Here is a 19,064-nt window from a genome sequence, read left to right as displayed (position 1 = left end):
CCTATAAGTCCTAGTTTATGAGAACATCTCGTATTTCAGTCTATAACGGTTTGGTATAGAAAATTAACAGAATGTGTGCCAGAAGACCCATGTATTAGTTTGACTGTCAAATAACAAAACCATCTCCCTTTTAAATGTGTAAGGATACACGATTTAATTCCTCGTCGAGTTCAATGTTAGATAAGCCTTTAAGTAGATTTAAGTAAACTTCGTGGTGTAAACTGTAAACTGCCTTGTCGTTTTAATATCATAAATAATATATAATAATATAATAATAATGAGGATTGTCTTTGAATCCGAAGATTAGCGAGGAATGCAGTATTTCCCGTGGCTGCCACATCCAGGGCAAGCATAGGCCTAACCATTGTCCGCAAGTGGTCGATTTATATTTTGCTTTCAACGTCTGCGTCTGTCCTCAGAAGCGGATTTTCCTTTGGTCTCAAATGTGTATCCCGCGGCCTTTGTGAATGACTTCCAGTTGTCTCGTTCTGAGGCCGCATGAAACCAGGTGCCCTCTTCTATATCAGCTATGGCAAGTTGGAATCTAAGCTGGTCATTCAAGCGTTTCCGTGTGGCACCTCTATTAGGTTTACGTTCTGCTCTTAGCATTTTTCTTGTATATATATTTTTTGTGTGAAAAGCATTGTATTTATATATATATATTTATATATATATATATATATATATATATATATATATATATATATATATATATATATATATATATATATATATAGATGTATTGTAATTAAAAGTAACAACGATTATTTGAAAACTAGTAGCTAATCTAGCCATATTAAACTTCCGATCCTTATTGTGTTTTATTTATTTATATTGATGTAGATCTAACGTTTAAATCGAAATTGCACATTTTTTTTGTCTCATACATTCTTGGCTCCTGAGACTCTTACTTTCGTTTATCAAGGTCAAGGAGGCGGGGTTTTTTAAAGACATTTCATTGGTTAAGAATCATTCTACACACTCGCACTGATCAGATAGTGAAAAACACGCACACTGAAAACTCGCAGCTGACTTTAAGTTGGTCAGTTTTTTTTTGGGTCAATACATTCTCCATCCATTCGACCCACAAGTGGCAAAGCTCTGGATTTAGCTAGACCATTCTAGTTTTGACCAAGGCCAGGTTGCTTGCAGCTATGCTATAGACCTAGAATCTAGAGTAACTAGAGTAGATCTAGTCTGCCTACATAGAAAAAAAAAATATATAGAATATATGATTATATTATATACTAATATAGATCTAGTGTCTCTAGAGACTATACTATAGTCACTAGACCTATACTATACTAGATCTGTAGTATAAATCTAGATCTATAAATACTAGTTTAATAGAGTCTAGGTAGATTTTGATGATCTAGATTACATCATTTAGATCAAGAGTCTATAGTTATAGAAGTAGATACAGATAGCTATTATCAGTATAAGTATAAATAATAAGATCGTAGACTAGAGTCTAGAAAGCCATAAAAAAATGCAAAACTCCTCTCAGATTGCCCGTGCATTTTCATTATACAAAAAGCATCACCGATTATTGTTGTCTGGTGAAAAGTGCATAAAGAAAGAAATAAATTGCCAATCACCTGTTGTTTATCGTAACACATGTATTCGACTGAATGCTACTGTATCTAGTCAATCTAGATCTTCTTCGACAACTACACAATTGGATAAGTTAATAAAACGTCACGATGATTTCTCTAGGCGTCACATTGGCCCTAATTCAAGTGAAATTAAAACTATGCTTGAAGTTGTTGGAGTGAAGGTTAGTCTAGACCATATATATAGTAATTATATACTAATATAGATCTAGATAACTCTAGTTACAATCTTAGATCTACTAATAGATTCTAGTAATCTGGTTCTGGAGTCTAGAGCTATTATTATAGCTTCTAGATCTAGCTAAGAATTTTATAATCTCAAAAGACTCTAAGAGATCTATTACTAAAACTGTTAGATCTAATCTAGATTATTATATATATATATATATAGAGAGAGAGAGAAAGAGAGATTATATACACAATTAGATTCTTACTATAGTGTAACTATAGACTGTATATATTATTCTATAGTATTATATATATATGTACAGGCCTGTAAAGATTATGGCCTAACCATTAGCATGAAAAAAAAAATGGTTATGGGACCACCTACGACAACTGTACCTTCCATCCTCATTGACGATAACAAGCTGGATGCGGTAAGGCGGAAAACAGATTGAGCTCTCAACATTCTACTTTTAGAGCTATTTTTTTGATCAATTTCAAAATGGCTTTTGCTATCTTGGATCTACAATTCAAGATGACCTGTCTCTAGACGAGGAGAAACACATAGGGAAGGCTGCCTTGACCTTCATTACACTCAGATCAAGAGTTTGGGAAAACCACAAGCTCATTACAGTGACCAAAATGCAGGTCTATAAGGCATGCATTCTGAGTATGCTACTGTACAGCGGTTGAGTCATGGACTACCTGCGCAAAGCAAAAGAGAAAGCTAAGGCTAAACTCATTCCACTTGTGCTGCCTCTGAAGGATCTTGAATATCACATGACAATTTAAGAGAGAGTGTGCAATACTGAGATACCTGCGTGAACGGGCCTATTTCCAGCATCTTTACAGTTCTCAGACAACGCCACCTGTGCTGGCTCTGACATTTTTGGCGGATGGAGGACAATCGCATCCCGAAAATCATTCTTTGCAGGCAACTTGCGCCTGGCTCAAGAAAAACTGGTCGTCCCCACCTCCGTTACCTGGATGTAATAAAATGGGACCTAAAAACAGTGAACATTGATACTGATTATTGGAAGACATAGCCCTATACCACACTAGTTGGAGAGAGATGGTGACCAAGAAAGCTATGAAGCAGTGAAAAAACATGACCTCGGCTCTGGAAAAAACATAGCCGGCTCCTCTACCACCAAAGCGAAAGCTACCTTAACCTGGGATATATGTGGATGGGAGTGTCTCTCCAAAATAGGGCTCCACAGCCACACGAAAAAGTGCTAGAGACTGAAGGAGGCCAACAAATATGTACTAATATATATCTAATAAATAAATTATATTATATCCCATTCTGGGAAAATTCTGAAGAATATAGATGGTTAATAGAATTTCCATGCTTTCTTAGTGACCACTTAAGATGTAAGAGGAGCATGTGTGGGGTTACCAGAAGCCCAACAAAAGGAGGCCATGTCCTCCTATTTGGGGTCACGTCTTCCGGCTGGCCAGCGTTAACCTAAAATGTCAAGTTTTTCACTACTGTTTAAGGACATACTATCTAGCAATTTATAATATACTTAATACCTTCTGGTCTAAATATTTAATCACTCCTTTAACACGAAAAGATTAAAAGATGCAAAGCTTCACAGAGAGAGGCGTGTTCACTGTATTGATTTGTATGTAACCTCTTATATAACGAGTGGCATGATACATGCATTTGATAATGACCAATAATACATAGCATCAACCAATCAAATTTGTAGTGTATGTGTTTAATAATTAGATTATTTTTTTTCAAAATAATGTTAGTAAATAAGAGGGGATGTAACTTCTGAGATCAAACGAGGACAGGTATCAGTGTATTAAAATAGTTCTGCTGGGATTTGGACTTGGATTGTTTTGGACCCCCCTTGATAAATAGCACATTATACAAACTTACCTCCCCTGAAGTTTTTCATTAAAATCTAAAGTATTTCTATGAAAAAACTTGCTATATATATATTTAATTTTCAAAATTGAACAGTACGCTTTCAGCCAAGCTTTGCAAGATCTAAAATATCATGATATTGGATTTTAAACATTTTCTCTAGTTTCTGCAATCTAAATGGGATGGACCTTTTGGGTGGACATATAGACAGACCATTTGAAACTAATTACAGCTTTTCCTCTTTCAGGAGATGCTAAAAACATGAAAAAAAAACAACATAATTTACAATCATTGAGTTTTATAAGGTATTAAAATTTGAAGTGAAGCAATCAAAACAAACTTTCAGTAATTTGACAGTTGCTGGCAATTCCAGTATGTCAGAAAATATTAAATGGTAGGGAAGAACTGTGTTTAAGTGATAAGTAATAAATAAATGAGGGTTTTGGCTTAATTTTTTATATATTATATACAGAGAGAGAGAGAGATTAATTTTGTGACCTAATCGTTAAGATTATTGGAACTGGATTATTGAAGCAGAATATTTACAAGAATTGTTTGGTAAATATTGTTTATTATGTACCTATTGAATAGGTCAAATGTTGATAATCTTCTCACCAACTCATTCTTAACACTCCCTTTTCTCCATACTATTCTATTTACACATTTATCACTGATCAGAAAATTTATTTCTGTTCATGACAGAATCTGGAGGAATTAACCACCAATGCAGTCCCCAAAGATATTTTACTCAACAGAGACCTTGCATTAGATGAACCACTTGGTAAGTGAAATTAAATGATGAATTAGTACTTCCTGTCAGTCTTTAGAAGTAAATGTTATTTCTTTCCTTGTCAACTGAAACTGATTCACATGTTTTTGTTTTCATCTAATAGGTGAATTTGAGTTGTTGGAACGCCTCAAAGAACTTGCTTCACAGAACGAAGTATGGAGAAGTTATATTGGACAAGGGTATAATGGTACTAACACACCTACCAGTATACTCAGGAATATCTTTGAAAACCCAGGATGGTAGTATATTTTATAATAAACATTAGTTTGTTTACAGTATTAAAAAAAGGGAATTAAAGTGGTTGAATACAGACCACATGATTAATAGCCTGCCTAATTTCTGGATTCCGTTGACTAATTTCAAGTTTTTTGAGTCTTTTAAAGAGACAAGAATTGTTTAGTCCTAATGCTCTTTCTTCTACTCTCTAAAATGCCTGAGTGATGGGTGAATTATCTTTAGACTGCTTCCCTAAAAATGTTAAAGATTTCTCAATTTCAGTTCATGATATTCTTTGATCTTCAGCTTATAACACTGATGAATGACCCAATAACCATACATGGCCCATGTCATCCTGGTGGTCTTAAGGTCAAAAATATCTATCGTATGCTGCCCTCGTATATATATCTTATGCTGTGGGGTTGCATCCAAAGTTTGATGTCAACTACTTTAGTTTAAAAAAAAAACTACCTAGGTGAAAACCCTCACTCAGTAAATTAAATAAAACTTCAAAAACAGTTTATTAAAAATGAAGATTTAACATTACATTGAAACTCAATATTCTTATGTTTGAAAAATTTATTTGGATTGTTTTTTTTTTACTAGGACAACCCAGTACACACCATATCAAGCAGAACTTGCTCAAGGCAGACTGGAAAGTTTACTGAACTATCAGACAATGGTGACAGACTTGATGGCTTTGCCAGTATCCAATGCTTCCTTGCTAGATGAAGGCACAGCTGCAGCAGAGGCTATGGCTCTCTGCCAAAGGTAAATATAATTTATTATTATTAGTTCATGAATCCTTATTGTTGCTAAAATTTTAAAATTTTGATCAAATATTTATTGTCAGAATAATAGGGTTTTTTTTTTGTTTTGTTTTTTTGTTACATAGTTTGTAATCTCTCCATATAATTTGTAATCTTTTATAAATTAAAGAAGCAAGTGATAAAGGAAATTTTTATGTCGTAAATTTGAACAAATGGATGTTAAAATTAGTTTTTTGTTTCATTTAGGCATAACAAAAGGAAAAAGTTTTTTGTTGATTCCAAGTGTCATATTCAAACAATATCTGTAGTTAAAACCAGAGCAGAGTAAGTAATTATGTTTTGTGTTATGTTGTTAAATTATTTTTAAAACAGGAATTACTCTAAACAAAAGTTTCATACCATTAGTAAATCCGAATGCGTTTAGAAGCAAGATCCCTGAAGTCAACAATGGATATGGCCATAAATTTAAAGAATCTTATTTCCATCTTCTCCTTTTTTTTTCTTTAAGATGTCACTAATCATTTTTTTTAGTTCAACACTTACTAATTTAATTAATTGCTGTATGTGGACAATAGATGTAAACTAGTATCATCTGTAGCAGAAATTAAATTTCAGATGCATAAAAAAAAGTTTTCTTGCATCAGTATTATTTCACTATCACCCTATGTGAAAACTGGATATCAGCTTTTCCATAGCACAGTCTGCAAAAGAGCCTCAACAGAAAATAAGCTTATTATTAGAATAAGAATACCCAATATACTAGTTTTATTTTGATATATACATATCAATTGAATACTAGACACATTCTCTATAAAATTGGTTAAAAATTAACAATTTACTAATTTGTAATTAACAAAATACTGAACTGAATCATCCAGCCCATTGGGAATAGACGTTGTGGAAGGCAATTGGCAAGATCTTGACTTAAGCAACAAAGACTTTTGTGGTGCTTTGGTACAGTATCCTGACACGGAAGGAACTGTCAGTGATTTCTCTTCATTAGTACAACAGGCACATAAAAATGGGGTAGGTGAAAATGCATGAAATACAAATAAATAGGTAACCTTGATATTTTATTAGTCCTACAAGAAATCTTATAGTGTCAAAACTATAATATATGGATATTGTTGTCTTTAAAAGCCAATTAATCAATTTGAGTTGCTAATTTGTAAGAGTATCTCAATGTTATGAACATGTAAAAGACTTTTTTTTTAAAAAAGTGAATTATACAGAAATAGGAAGATTCAACAATTATTATTTAAACCAAGTCATTAGTACAGCTTAGAATTAATGGTACTTGTTAGCTTTTGTGTAATAGAGCAATGCTCCATACCTGCATATTGTAAGTTCTTATTGTCATCAGGCGGTGTGTCATTGATTTCAGGACTAGCAAATTGGTTAGTCAGAGGTGGGAAAAATATAATTAGTTATCATGATAATCTTGTGTGGCTGATGCAACTAGCTACTGCATACCACTTAACCACCGCAAATGTTTTACCCTGTATAGCTGAAGTAACTATTACTTATTTATTTGTATATTTCTGTTGATTTGTTTTAATAAAATTATGAAGTCACTTGGACTTAATTATTTTTATAGACACTTATGGTGGCAGCCACTGACCTGCTTGCTGTGACATTGATGAAACCCCCAGGGGACATGGATTTTGATATAGCTATTGGAACAAACCAGAGATTCGGAATCCCCATGGGCTATGGAGGGCCTCATGCTGGCTTTTTTGCTTGCAAGGAGAAGTTCATGAGAATGCTTCCTGGCAGAGTTGTTGGCATTACCAGGTGAATTAACCACTTAATTTGTTTTATTTTTAATTAAGATTTTTTGAAATTGTAAATGTGTTTACCATCATCAATATAGTTGTTTATATATTTATAACATTGTACATTGTTCATAACGTTTTGTAAAAATTCCCTTAAATATTTAATTCAGATGTGAGAATCCAAGTTTAGGTTATAACATGAATTTATGGAGATCATTTAGAATTGTAAACATTGTAACTGGTTTTAATAGAATGTTTTTTGTGAACTTTGAAAAATTTAAAGTTTTTGTCATTGGTTGTCTTGGTTTGCAATATTAGACAATAAAAATTTTATTGCTAACTGTCAGTGTTATAAATCTTATAGAGATGCAGCTGGAAGAAGAGCTTTGAGGTTAGCTCTGCAGACAAGAGAGCAGCACATCAGGCGAGATAAAGCAACAAGCAATATCTGCACAGCTCAGGTACACTGAACTTTCCACATTAATGTTAGAAGCATTTAATACCTGTACCATTAGCTATGGATGAATATTAGACAAGAAAAAACAACTTCGAAACTGCATCATGCAATGAAAAAATTTCTTTTTATTTTTTTTTTAGTGTGCTGCAGATATTTTTCATTAGGCCCTGCAATGTTACATTTGAAAAATAATACAAGCCTTAAAGCTAGCTTCCAAGAAAATAGAAAAGTAATTCATCTGTTGTTTTTGTGCTATTCTAGGCTCTCTTGGCAAACATGTCAGCCATGTTTGCCATTTTTCATGGGCCAAAGGGACTGCATCACTTTGCACAGAAAGTACATCATGGAGCTCTTCTTCTTGCAGAAGGTGAGAGAAGTTAACATTCTATAAACATATACTTTTTTTCTTTTTAAAGTAACATATCTCACTATTCTGGGTGATGACAATATTCTTATTCATTCCTGCAGAGATATAATCAGATATATAATTTTGTCTTTCATGTTTCAGTATTTGAACATATGATTTATAAATTGTATTTAAAAGATTTTTTAAAGCAGATTCTTAATTTCAAATTGTAACTTAAAAGCCTAGCAATCCAATTTAAACATTTTGTTTCTTAGAAAATGAAATGACTATCAAATATATCATTTTGGGAAGAGGTCTTTTTTTTTTTTTTTTTTTGGTGTATAGAGATTGTGTTTGTCCATTTAAAACATTCAGAAGTTAACTAGTTCATCAAAGTAATTTAACTTAGATTACAATGTATTTGAATATGTTCTTCAGGTGTGAAAAAAAGTGGTCATACGTTGACCTCTACTGTCTTTTTTGACACTGTCAAGTTTCAGCCTAAAGATGGAATTGCTGACATAAAGAGGAAAGCAGAAGAAAAGAAAATCAACTTGAGATATTATACTGATGGGGAGGTAAAGGAACACAGTAGTAAACCTACAGCATTGTTACAATTAGGGGACAAAGTAACATACTCTTTTCAGACCTTTTGACCTAAAGGGCAGATGACATAAAGGCAATCTTTTTTAGGGCAGAGGGTTAACAAGAGTGTTGTGTTGTCACCACAACGACCAACTGCTTTACTTTCCCAACTAATTTCTGTTACCCATTGGAGTTGGGTGGACTCTTGGATGCCCTTAAAATCCGTAAATTAAAAATCTTAGTCTTCCACAAAATTTGAACCTGTGACCCCCTCGGTTCAGAAAACAAGCGCTTTACTCCCCTCCCTTCCCTTGGGACATAGTGGCAGAATGTTAAAGTACTTGGCTTCATGAGTTTGAATTCCACTGGGTTTTTTAGCTTTAGGATCTTTGGAATATATTTGAGTCCATTCAACTCTAAAAGGTATCTGAAAATAGTTGGGGAAAATCAAGGTGGATGTTTTGCTGGCCATATGATTCTTGTTAACCATCTGTCAAAGAAATATTTTGTTGTGAAGGAGGTTTGCTTTTTTTTTTTTTTTTAAATATATATAGTTGAGTTTTTTTTACAGAGTAACAAGTTAATACTTTTCAAAAGTTACAAAAAGTAAAATAATAATATTGTAGAGAAAGTTTCAGTTTGGTGGGGTAACATATACAATTATTGCTTAAAATGCCAAATAATATAATAATGATATAATAATATATCAGCTCAGTTTTAATAATTTAAAAATGTATTTAATATTTATTCTAAAGAAGCTAAATAATGTATCACTGGGTTTTTTTGTGTATATAACTTTAAAAAAATTTTTGTGATATAGGTCTCTGTATCTCTGGATGAAACAGTCTCACAAAAAGACATTGCTGATTTGCTTGATATAGTTGGATGTTCTTTATCAGCTGTAAGATTTTCATTTCACACATTTGTTTCTGCAAGTTCATTAATTTATTCATTTAGACATGTACTTAAAGAAAATTTGAAAAAATAAATAAAAGTTGAATTTCTTGCACTAAAAGATCATTGACTGATAAGAACAGATATGAATACTTCTGATGCAATACAATTTTGAGATAGTAGACATTTACCTTAGTAGTTTTGGATATCATGCCCTAGATAGTATTGCATCTTAAAAAGATATACCATGTAATGTATTAAAACCTTATCAGTTACAAAAATGTTCAATTTTGATCTCTTACACTAACTGTTACACTTTGGAGATAAGAAGAGAAAAAAAATAGATAAGAATACTGTAGATGTACTTGTAATAGTCTTTGAACAAAATGTTTGCGACAAGCATTTTTAAAAAAACTAATAGACTTGATTCTAAAATATAAACATAGTTGTATGTCATATAGAAATATATTGTTAAGGAAAGATGGGAAGGGGTAGTGGACCAAACATGTTTTAAAGGAATTAATAAAACTCTTGACCAAAATTTTTGCCTTTGATAGTTATAAGAATAGTTATAAGAATTAAAAGAAAAAAAATATTTTTAAACAGAAGGATGTTGACCAAATAAAAGTTTTATTTTGTTATCAACAGAATGACATTGCTAAAGAATTAGGAGAGAGGCCATTAAACAGCTTAGAGAGAGGATCCTTTGCTAGGACATCTCCTTATCTTACACACCCTGTATTTAACAGGTAAACAGAGCACTAGCTCTTCAGCCTTTTAGTTGTTTTTTTTTTTCAATCTTGCAAGAAATTATGATTGAATTTTAAACAGTTAACTTAGGCTGTCAAATTATGAACTCCATTAGAATTAGGCAAATAGGCAACAATGAGTTAAGTCCATTCTAAAAGCCTTTTACAAAAACCTGTGGTGCACACTGTGCAGTTGAACTCAGATATGACCTACATTCACTGTACTTCTAGCTCCCTATTTCTTGAAAAAATATCCCATTGTTGTTCATGGTTAATTTTAACTCTTTAACATTTATCAGAATATTCCATAATTTTAGTATCTTATTCTGTGTTTAAGATATTTGTTACCTTGCAATTATGTATAAGTGTGTACAATGCTTTGTGTGCCCTGTTATCCCATAAGTACTCAACAATCTTATGTCTACCTAGTGTTTTATATATCCATTAAACTATGTGGCTGGCTAGCAAAATGGTATGATGTGCTTTTTGAAAATAATTCTATTTAATGTTGATTACCTTTTTACATTCACTTTGATTTATTGTCATTTTTTTACTGATTGTTGTTCTGTCACATTTAGCTATCATTCAGAGACTAGAATAGTTCGTTACATGAAAAACTTGGAAAATAGAGATTTATCTTTGGCCCACTCCATGATTCCACTGGGTTCCTGTACCATGAAGTTGAACAGTACAACAGAGATGATAGTAAGTCATATGTTAGATTGTAACTTAAGATTAAATTTGTATGAGTTGCTTTTGATCTAGAGTCAGCTCATCGTTACTAAAGGAAGTTGTAATAATAATTCCCTGTGGTACTGGTTTTAAGAATATTCTTTTAATGTTTTGTTTTTCTTCTAAGTGTAACTAAAGTCTAAGATCAAATTGCAGACATTGACTTAGCTATGACAACTCATCTGTTGGTAACATACATAATATATTATAAATAACCTGAGATCTACTCCTGCCTGCCTGCATAGCCCTTAGTCTGTTGGATTTGGTGTCATTTTTTCTCCATTCCTCTGTCTTTTGCCTTGGTTAGAATCTTTTATGTTGTCTTCCCATTGCTTTCTTTGTCTGCCTCTTTTTCCTGGTATTGTTCCCTGAAGGAAGGTCTTTGCGAGCCCTAAGGACCTTATTATATGGCCATAGAATTTTAGCTTGTGTTTTTTGACAGTTGTTAGGTCATTGTGTTCATCCACTGATGTATAAGTACAATAAAAATAATTGAGTAGATTTTGCACTGGATCACATACCACAACTGGCATGGTTAAAGAAACCCATGAGACTAAAATTGTGACTAAGTCAGCCTCAAGAAGAAGATTCTGATGCCAGTGATTTATCTTGTTACATTTCTTGTCTATTAGGACTTAATAACATAGGATCAGTTAAATCCAATAGCTACATATTTCTGTTGTAAAAATTCATATCATACTCCTAAGTAAAGAGGAAGAAAAAAAAAGAAAATTCTAAAAAAAGTATTTGGTTTAAAAAAAAATGTTTCAATAAATATAAACCTTCATTGGTAGTCCCTGCTAACATCATTCTATTGCTTTATATATAAAGTTATTGGGTTATCCAGCTATTTTGTAGTCCACTGCTAACATTATTCTATTACTTTATATATATATATAGCTGTTGGGTTCTCCAGCTATTTTGTAGTCCACTGTTAACATCATTCTATTACTTTATATATAAAGCTGTTGGGTTCTCCAGCTATTCCTTTTGTAGAAAGTTACTACTTGGTGACCTTTTTTAGACCACTAAGTGTAAACTTATGTCTGACCTAGTTTTTAGAGTCAACCTCTGTATTTTCTTTTTCCAATACACAAAAAAAAATTATATTTAGCAAAATAAAATCATCCACCATGAAAAACAGGTTTCTCAGCCAACATCACTATCAATCACTAGGCATTGTCGACAATGACATGCATCAGAACATCATTTTTTGTGGTGTAATCTTGCTTCTTGTATCCATAATGGAGCATAGGCATCTTTGGTAGAATTTTAGTAGTTCATATACTTTTTGCATAGTTCCCATAGCATTAAATGAATTGCTGGACATTTTCTTGCTTAACATCATTCTCTAGATAGAAATGAGCAGTTAAGTCAGAGGAAGGAAAATGCCAAATTAATTTAATTTTCTGATAATAGGTGATTTTTTTTATCTCAGTAGGTTTCATGTTGTTTTTTTCTCAGTCTTGTTCATGGCCTGAGTTTGCTGGACTTCACCCGTTTGTTCCTAAAGAACAAGCCAAAGGATATCACCAGATGCTGAATGAACTTGAGAAGGATTTATGTGAAATCACTGGCTATGACAGAATATCATTTCAGCCCAACAGGTTTATATTTTATGATATTATAAATAATAAACTGCACTCTTAGTTCAAAGAATTCAGTGTCGACATAACAATCAGTAAATACTACTACTTTCTCTATGTGTAGTGGTGCTCAGGGGGAATATGCAGGACTAAGAACTATCATGTCCTATCTGGACTCTTTAGGACAACAACAAAGGAAGGTTAGTGCATTGTACATTTTCGTATCATCCTGAAGTAAACATTGTTAATATTGCTTCATATTATAGCTTTGATTAAATTTATTGTATTTTTGTCTAGGTTTGTCTAATTCCAGTCTCAGCACATGGCACTAATCCAGCCAGTGCCCAAATGGCAGGCATGAAAATCCAGCCGATCAATGTTGACCGCAATGGAGCAGTTGATATAAAACACATGAAAGAAAATGTAAGAAATGCTTTAGCGCTGATGACTTTTTTTGCATGCTGCTCAAGTCCAAATTTGTACTAAGCAAGCCATTTTATTTTCAGGCTGAGAAATACAAAGAAGAACTAGCATGCTGCATGATAACTTATCCTTCAACCCATGGTGTATTTGATAAAGATGTTAGGTAACAGCACTCTGAAAGACATATTTTGTTTTTTGTTCTAACTTACTTGAAATTAAAAAAAATATTTCCTAGAAGTAAGATCTGTAATTGTATAAATTCTTTGTGTTTAAAAGTATACCTATTGTTAGTTTGTTGTTTTTTTGTTAGGAACTTTGCAAATAATTAATTACATTAGATTGTTGTATACTGTTAACTTAGTTATTTCTTTCAGAGAAATTTGTGATATAGTTCATCATTTTGGAGGACAGGTCTATCTGGATGGGGCAAACATGAATGCCCAGGTAAACACTTTAAAATTAAACAGACAAATTAAAAAGCCATTTTTTTTTGTCACAATTTTTTTTGTTTAAGTCTTTCTCTCCGTAATTATTTACCACATTCTGGTGGAATCAACGTTGGTATCATCAGTTAGGAGAGAAAGAGTTAAATTCAATGAAATCCTTACAAGCTCTATTGACTTGCATGCTCTATCAGGTTGGCATCTGTCGTCCTGGGGACTATGGTTCAGATGTCTCCCATTTGAATCTCCACAAGACTTTCTGCATACCACATGGTGGAGGTGGACCTGGAGCTGGACCTATTGGGGTGTAGGTGGACCTGCTTTTTTTTTACTTTATACAATCTCTAATAGTAACCTTTAAGCTTGAATCATTAGACATTCAAAAGCTCTTAAATTTATTCATAATTTCTTTAAAATGTCTCAATTTTGATATTAGTTAAAAATGTTTAATAGTATATTCTTTCATTTTGGATAAAACATACTTATGTAATAGCATTAACATTGCTTCTAGAAGAAATAGTTATATTTTTTTTTTAAGTTTTGAAATTTTTTTTTTCCTTTTTAGGAAAAAACATTTAGCCCCTTTCTTACCATCACATCCTGTGTTGCCACTAGATGGCATTGATCCTAAAACATCATTTGGGAGTGTCTCATCAGGACCTTATGGATCAAGTTCTATTTTACCCATTTCCTGGTCTTACATCAAAATGATGGGTGCCAAAGGCCTTCGCAAAGCATCTCAGGTGGCGATACTCAATGCCAATTACATGAGTAAAAGATTAGCTGGTCATTACAAAACTCTATTCACTAATGAAAAAGGTAATTAGTTCCTATCATATTTTTATACAATGATTGATATTTAATATTTCTGCAATAACTTAGCTTCTTTTTATTGAGTTATTACACTTATTGAATTCCTTGGTCATGATCCTGGTAAACAGTTAGAATTTTAGTTTTAAGAAGTTTGATTTTCTTTTTAGTATATTATTTTATATTGTTAATGCATTCACAATAATGCTTTGTCTTCTAACTAAATTGTTTAATATTTAGATACCGGTACTCATGAACATGTACATTGTACAGTTACAAAGTAGTTCACCTTTTTTCCCTAATAGATTTCATTATTTAAAATTTGACAAGGCATCCTTACATAATAATTTCTTTTCATATTACTGGAAGTAGTAATTCACTTGTACATGTCTCATCCTTCTTGGCAACTAAGACTCTCAGTAATTTTACTTATTTATTCTTCTCCATTATTATACAAAATATTTCCCTAAGTTTAAACTTTCTGTATAGTACTGTATCAATATTTTCATGTTCTAACAACATATTCCAGGTTTTTGTGCCCACGAGTTTATCATTGACTGCAGGGAATTCAAAAAAGTAGCTAACGTTGATGCCACAGACATTGCTAAAAGATTACAGGATTATGGTAAAAACATTTTTTTTCACTAGCTCATATTATTTACAAATTTCCTTACGGATAATAAAGATTATTATTATTATTATTATTATTAAAAACATTTGAATAGGATATGCTCTTTGAGTAATTCTTTATGCTACAAAAATGAACATTTTGTTTATGGCCAGGTTTTCATGCTCCTACATTGTCCTGGCCAGTGTCTGGAACCCTGATGATTGAGCCTACTGAGTCTGAAGATAAAATGGAACTGGACAACTTCTGTGATGCACTTATCAGTAAGTGAAATCATGACTTTGTTGACCTTGATTGCTGAACTAATGTCAAAGATTTAGATTGTTGTGTGTTAGGTTTGTTACAATGTTATGAGAGTTTAATATGAATTCCCCCCCTTATCTGGTCAGGTTATGTAAACAATTATCAATTTAAAACAACAAAAAAAACTAAGATGTTCAATGCTTCTTGGGAAAAGGTTCCAATGCCATTATGAAAATGAAATGCTATAGAGGAAGGATTCTCTTATTACTACATAAATACTTGTTTACTAATACAACTGCACACTAAGCATTGCTAAGCCTGGCATACTTTTTTTTACTCAATTTAAAACATGATTTTAAAGACATAAACATTTCAGTTTATTATAATCCCCTTATTTTCCTCATATTTCTTGTATGAAAAAAGCTTCTCATGGCTGTTACAACAAATGGTTCATAAACATTTTTATTCAATATAGCATCCATTTTTTTTTTCCTTACAATTTGGAAGATGTAAAATTCATTTCAATTTTTTTTTCAGTGATACGCAAAGAAATTCATGCCATAGAAGTTGGTCAATGGAACAGAGAATGCAATCCTGTGAAGGTTTTTTTTTTTTTTTAATTTTCATTATTGACCAATTAATTAGGTTTTTAGAAAATTATTTAGTTCTGTAAAATTGTTTACCGGTATTCATTTTCTTGTTGAATACTATTGAGAATAAAGCTCTCAAGACTCAAAAAAAAAAATGAAAGAAAAGTTTTTTTTGCCAATGACCCTAAATATGAAAAAGTCTTTTTGCTGTCCCCTGTCCTAGTGGCTCTATTAATCTGGAGTAAATAATTAATATCATTATGGGATTTTGAGCTTCTTGAGCCAAGATGTTGTCAAATCCCTCGTGGGCCTGATTACTAGATTTTTGAAATTGAGATTAGTATTTTTAAGTTCAGATTGTTTATTATAATCACTGTCAATTTATTCATGTCAGCTACGTTAATTATTTTCTAAACTGATGTTTCTAATATTTCATGAAAGACATTTTTTTAACTAACAATATTTAGCACAGGATTAGCACCCTTTAGCCTATTTCTTGCATTTATCAGATCATATACAAGTAATGAGCTATAAATCTGTGCATATTTAATGTTTAAGGTGTTAAAGTTAGCAATTAAAATTTTAGATAGTATTAATAGAAGCAAATGGTGATAGCATTAGAACTATTATACTATAATAATCAGAATTCCCTATTGATTTATTGACCTTATAAAATAATGTTATAAATGAAAAGCTTTTTTTTATTATTATTATTATTAGCCAATATCAGTTTAGCTTAGATTCAGGAATTTGATATTAACTTTGTGTGTGTGTGTTGTTTTTTTTTAATAGAAGGCACCACATTCCCAAGCTGATGTTTTGTTGGGCAAATGGGAAAGGCCATATTCTCCTGAACTGGCTGTATTTCCTGCTGTAAGCTATTTTTATTTCTGCTTGGCAGTTGTTTTGTCACTGTTTTGGCTATTGTTAAAATAAATTTGTAAAAGATGAATTTGGAGGGGGCCACAATTAATTATAATATTAAATATATTTTTATTAGTTGTATCACCTTCCATTTTTTTTTCAACAACATATATAGAAACAATATAGAAAAATGATTATGTGATAGATGAATGTGTCTGCTTCAAAACTTTATTATATAACTAAAGAATAGTATGTTTTGTTTTAACTTTTTGACATTTCTTGAAATGAAACTTAGAATATGAATAACCTTCAATGCAGTAATTATAATTTTAAAAGAAATGTTGAAAGATCTAGATGTTCATGTAGAACTAACTTTCAAGAAAAATATACTTCTATTGTCTTTAGATTTTTGTTCAGCCTGGTACTAAAGTCTGGCCAACAGTCTCTCGTATAGATGATATTTATGGTGACCAGAACTTGATCTGTACCTGCCCTGCTGTAACAGATTATGCATCTTCTGATGAAGACAAAATGGACTCATCAGCTCTGTAGGCATCAGCTTCATCATGTTTTGTTTTAAAAGATACCAGTGCCTTTGTTACCATCTTCAAATGTCGAAATATTGAAATATATAACCTTGTATTGAATAAAACAGACTGAGACTTTACACTACAGCTTCATCTACAACATTTTGTAGAATTGTTTAATTCTTTGATATTAATTTCTTATATTTGTGCAATGTTTGATCTTTTTTTTTAACTAGTTGACAATCAGTTTTGACAAAATATAGACACAGATTCTTTGTAAAATTATTCAAGTCATTAAGGCTAATAGTCATTAGTCATCTTTTTTTTTGTAGGTCTTCTATATTTGATAAGCTAGGTTGACATTGTCACACCATAAATATAATAGAGAGATGTAGATAACAAGACTCTGCTCCTAAGTATTACATTCACAATTGTCTTTAAAGTTCCCAGTGGCTCTTCCTCAGTGCAAAACTTCTTAAAATTTAGATATGTTATAATTATTAGATTTTTCTGAGATTTTAATATAGCTTAAAGAAATCAGAACTTATTTTAGCCAGAAGTTAATAACAACATTGATATCACTCTTAGTATTTTCACTTTAAAAAAAAAAGATTCATTTAAAGTTCTAAACAAAACTGATCTGATTTTTACATTTTTGAAAAAGTTATTTAAAGATTATTTTAAAGAATTTTTTTTTCATTTGTTTAGTCTTTACATGTCGGTTGCATATTTTTAGGCAGCTAGATCATTTCTTCATATCATGTAAATATGTTGACTTCTTATAACCACTTAATATACACAGAAATCCAGCATTTTAATTAATTTACATTAATGGGTAAACATTATTACTGTTCCTTTATTGATGAATCATTTGTGCAATGAAGTTATAAAGATATTATTGGTACAAATTTTTGTTTACATTTTAGAATATTTTTATCTCTAATATCTTGGATCTGCCAGGTAATTTGATAAATTAAGATAACATAAGAATTCTGTTACCGAGAAGCTGTTAATAATTATGTTTTTTTTGGAGTCCACATTTTTGAATTGTAAGTTTTGAGTATTTTCTATTTTGTAAATAGCCAATGAAATGTTACTGATCTGGTTTATTTTCATCAACTTGTGTATCTACATACTCAACTATTGTTCATTCTTTTCAACATTACTTTCTCCATGATTGAACTGTACTTGTTTAGAAAATGACTGAGTGATGTATTTGTTTTGTCTGGGTCCTTTACTCTATACATTGAACGTATCTACTAAACTTTATGGCCTTTATTGTTAGATTTTGTTAAATATTAAACAATTGTTTTCCATCATTGCTGTAAACCAAATAATTTATTTGGCCTTGTTACTGCTGCAGAATGCCATCTCATGATAACAGTTGAATAAACATAAGTAAATCTTACTTTTTGAATGTTTTATTTTTCTATTACTTTAGTAATTTTAACGTGTCATATTCCTTATAACATAAAAGCAAGAATGTGGAAACTCTTACAATTATATCCTTATTCAGGGGCACTATACAGGTACTTGTATAGTTGTTTGACATTGAAATAAGTATCTTCCTAAAAATATTAAAACTTATAATGTAACAAAACATCTAGAAAATCTTAAATTTAAAGCATAGGCCTACATGAGAAATTAACTGTAAACTATAAGCATTAAAAAGAGAAAGGATATATATGCCATAAAATTTTTGAGAATGAATTTGTTTTTTGTTTTAATGTGACACAACAAGCATCACTTTTCAGTGGGGACTTGAAAATTATTGTGAAAGTAGATTTTATACGAAAATAATTTTTTAACAACTTTTAGTGTATTCTATATTGCAAAATTTCCAGAGGAATTTCCAGTCACAACAGGAGTCAAACAGGGATGTCTTCTTTCACCACTCCTGTTCCTTCTAGTACTGGATTGGGTCACAAAAGAAGCCTACTCTAACGCAGGGAAAGGAATCCAATGGACTCTCACACAAA

At 31.6% G+C, this 19,064-nt stretch overlaps 1 protein-coding gene across 1 annotated transcript; it reads left to right on the top strand.

Annotated features, from left to right (window-relative positions):
* Window positions 1-987: 987 nt before the first annotated feature.
* LOC106064339 (glycine dehydrogenase (decarboxylating), mitochondrial-like) lies at window positions 988-18,493 on the top strand. Its single transcript, XM_013222853.2, has 25 exons — window positions 988-1,777; window positions 4,360-4,438; window positions 4,551-4,686; window positions 5,270-5,434; window positions 5,680-5,757; window positions 6,312-6,459; window positions 7,031-7,227; window positions 7,573-7,669; window positions 7,927-8,032; window positions 8,450-8,589; window positions 9,417-9,497; window positions 10,139-10,239; window positions 10,818-10,944; window positions 12,436-12,578; window positions 12,682-12,757; window positions 12,855-12,980; window positions 13,064-13,143; window positions 13,355-13,424; window positions 13,618-13,730; window positions 13,989-14,242; window positions 14,763-14,858; window positions 15,017-15,124; window positions 15,642-15,706; window positions 16,487-16,567; window positions 16,964-18,493. Exons 1-25 carry the CDS (start codon window positions 1,490-1,492, stop codon window positions 17,108-17,110), a joined length of 3,102 nt encoding a protein of 1,033 aa, XP_013078307.2. The 5' UTR covers window positions 988-1,489; the 3' UTR covers window positions 17,111-18,493.
* Window positions 18,494-19,064: the final 571 nt, after the last annotated feature.

This window comes from Biomphalaria glabrata, chromosome 5 (genome assembly GCF_947242115.1).
Source record: "Biomphalaria glabrata chromosome 5, xgBioGlab47.1, whole genome shotgun sequence".
Taxonomy (NCBI): domain Eukaryota; kingdom Metazoa; phylum Mollusca; class Gastropoda; family Planorbidae; genus Biomphalaria; species Biomphalaria glabrata.
This window is presented reverse-complemented; position numbering and strand designations above follow the sequence as displayed.

Excerpts from the sequence above, each read along its gene's own strand:
- LOC106064339 (XM_013222853.2), top strand. The coding sequence starts at position 1,490 with ATGCAAAACTCCTCTCAGATTGCCCGTGCATTTTCATTATACAAAAAG. Across the intron at positions 1,778-4,359 it reads TTGAAGTTGTTGGAGTGAAG|AATCTGGAGGAATTAACCAC; the intron begins GTTAGTCTAGAC and ends TGTTCATGACAG. Across the intron at positions 16,568-16,963 it reads AACTGGCTGTATTTCCTGCT|ATTTTTGTTCAGCCTGGTAC; the intron begins GTAAGCTATTTT and ends TATTGTCTTTAG.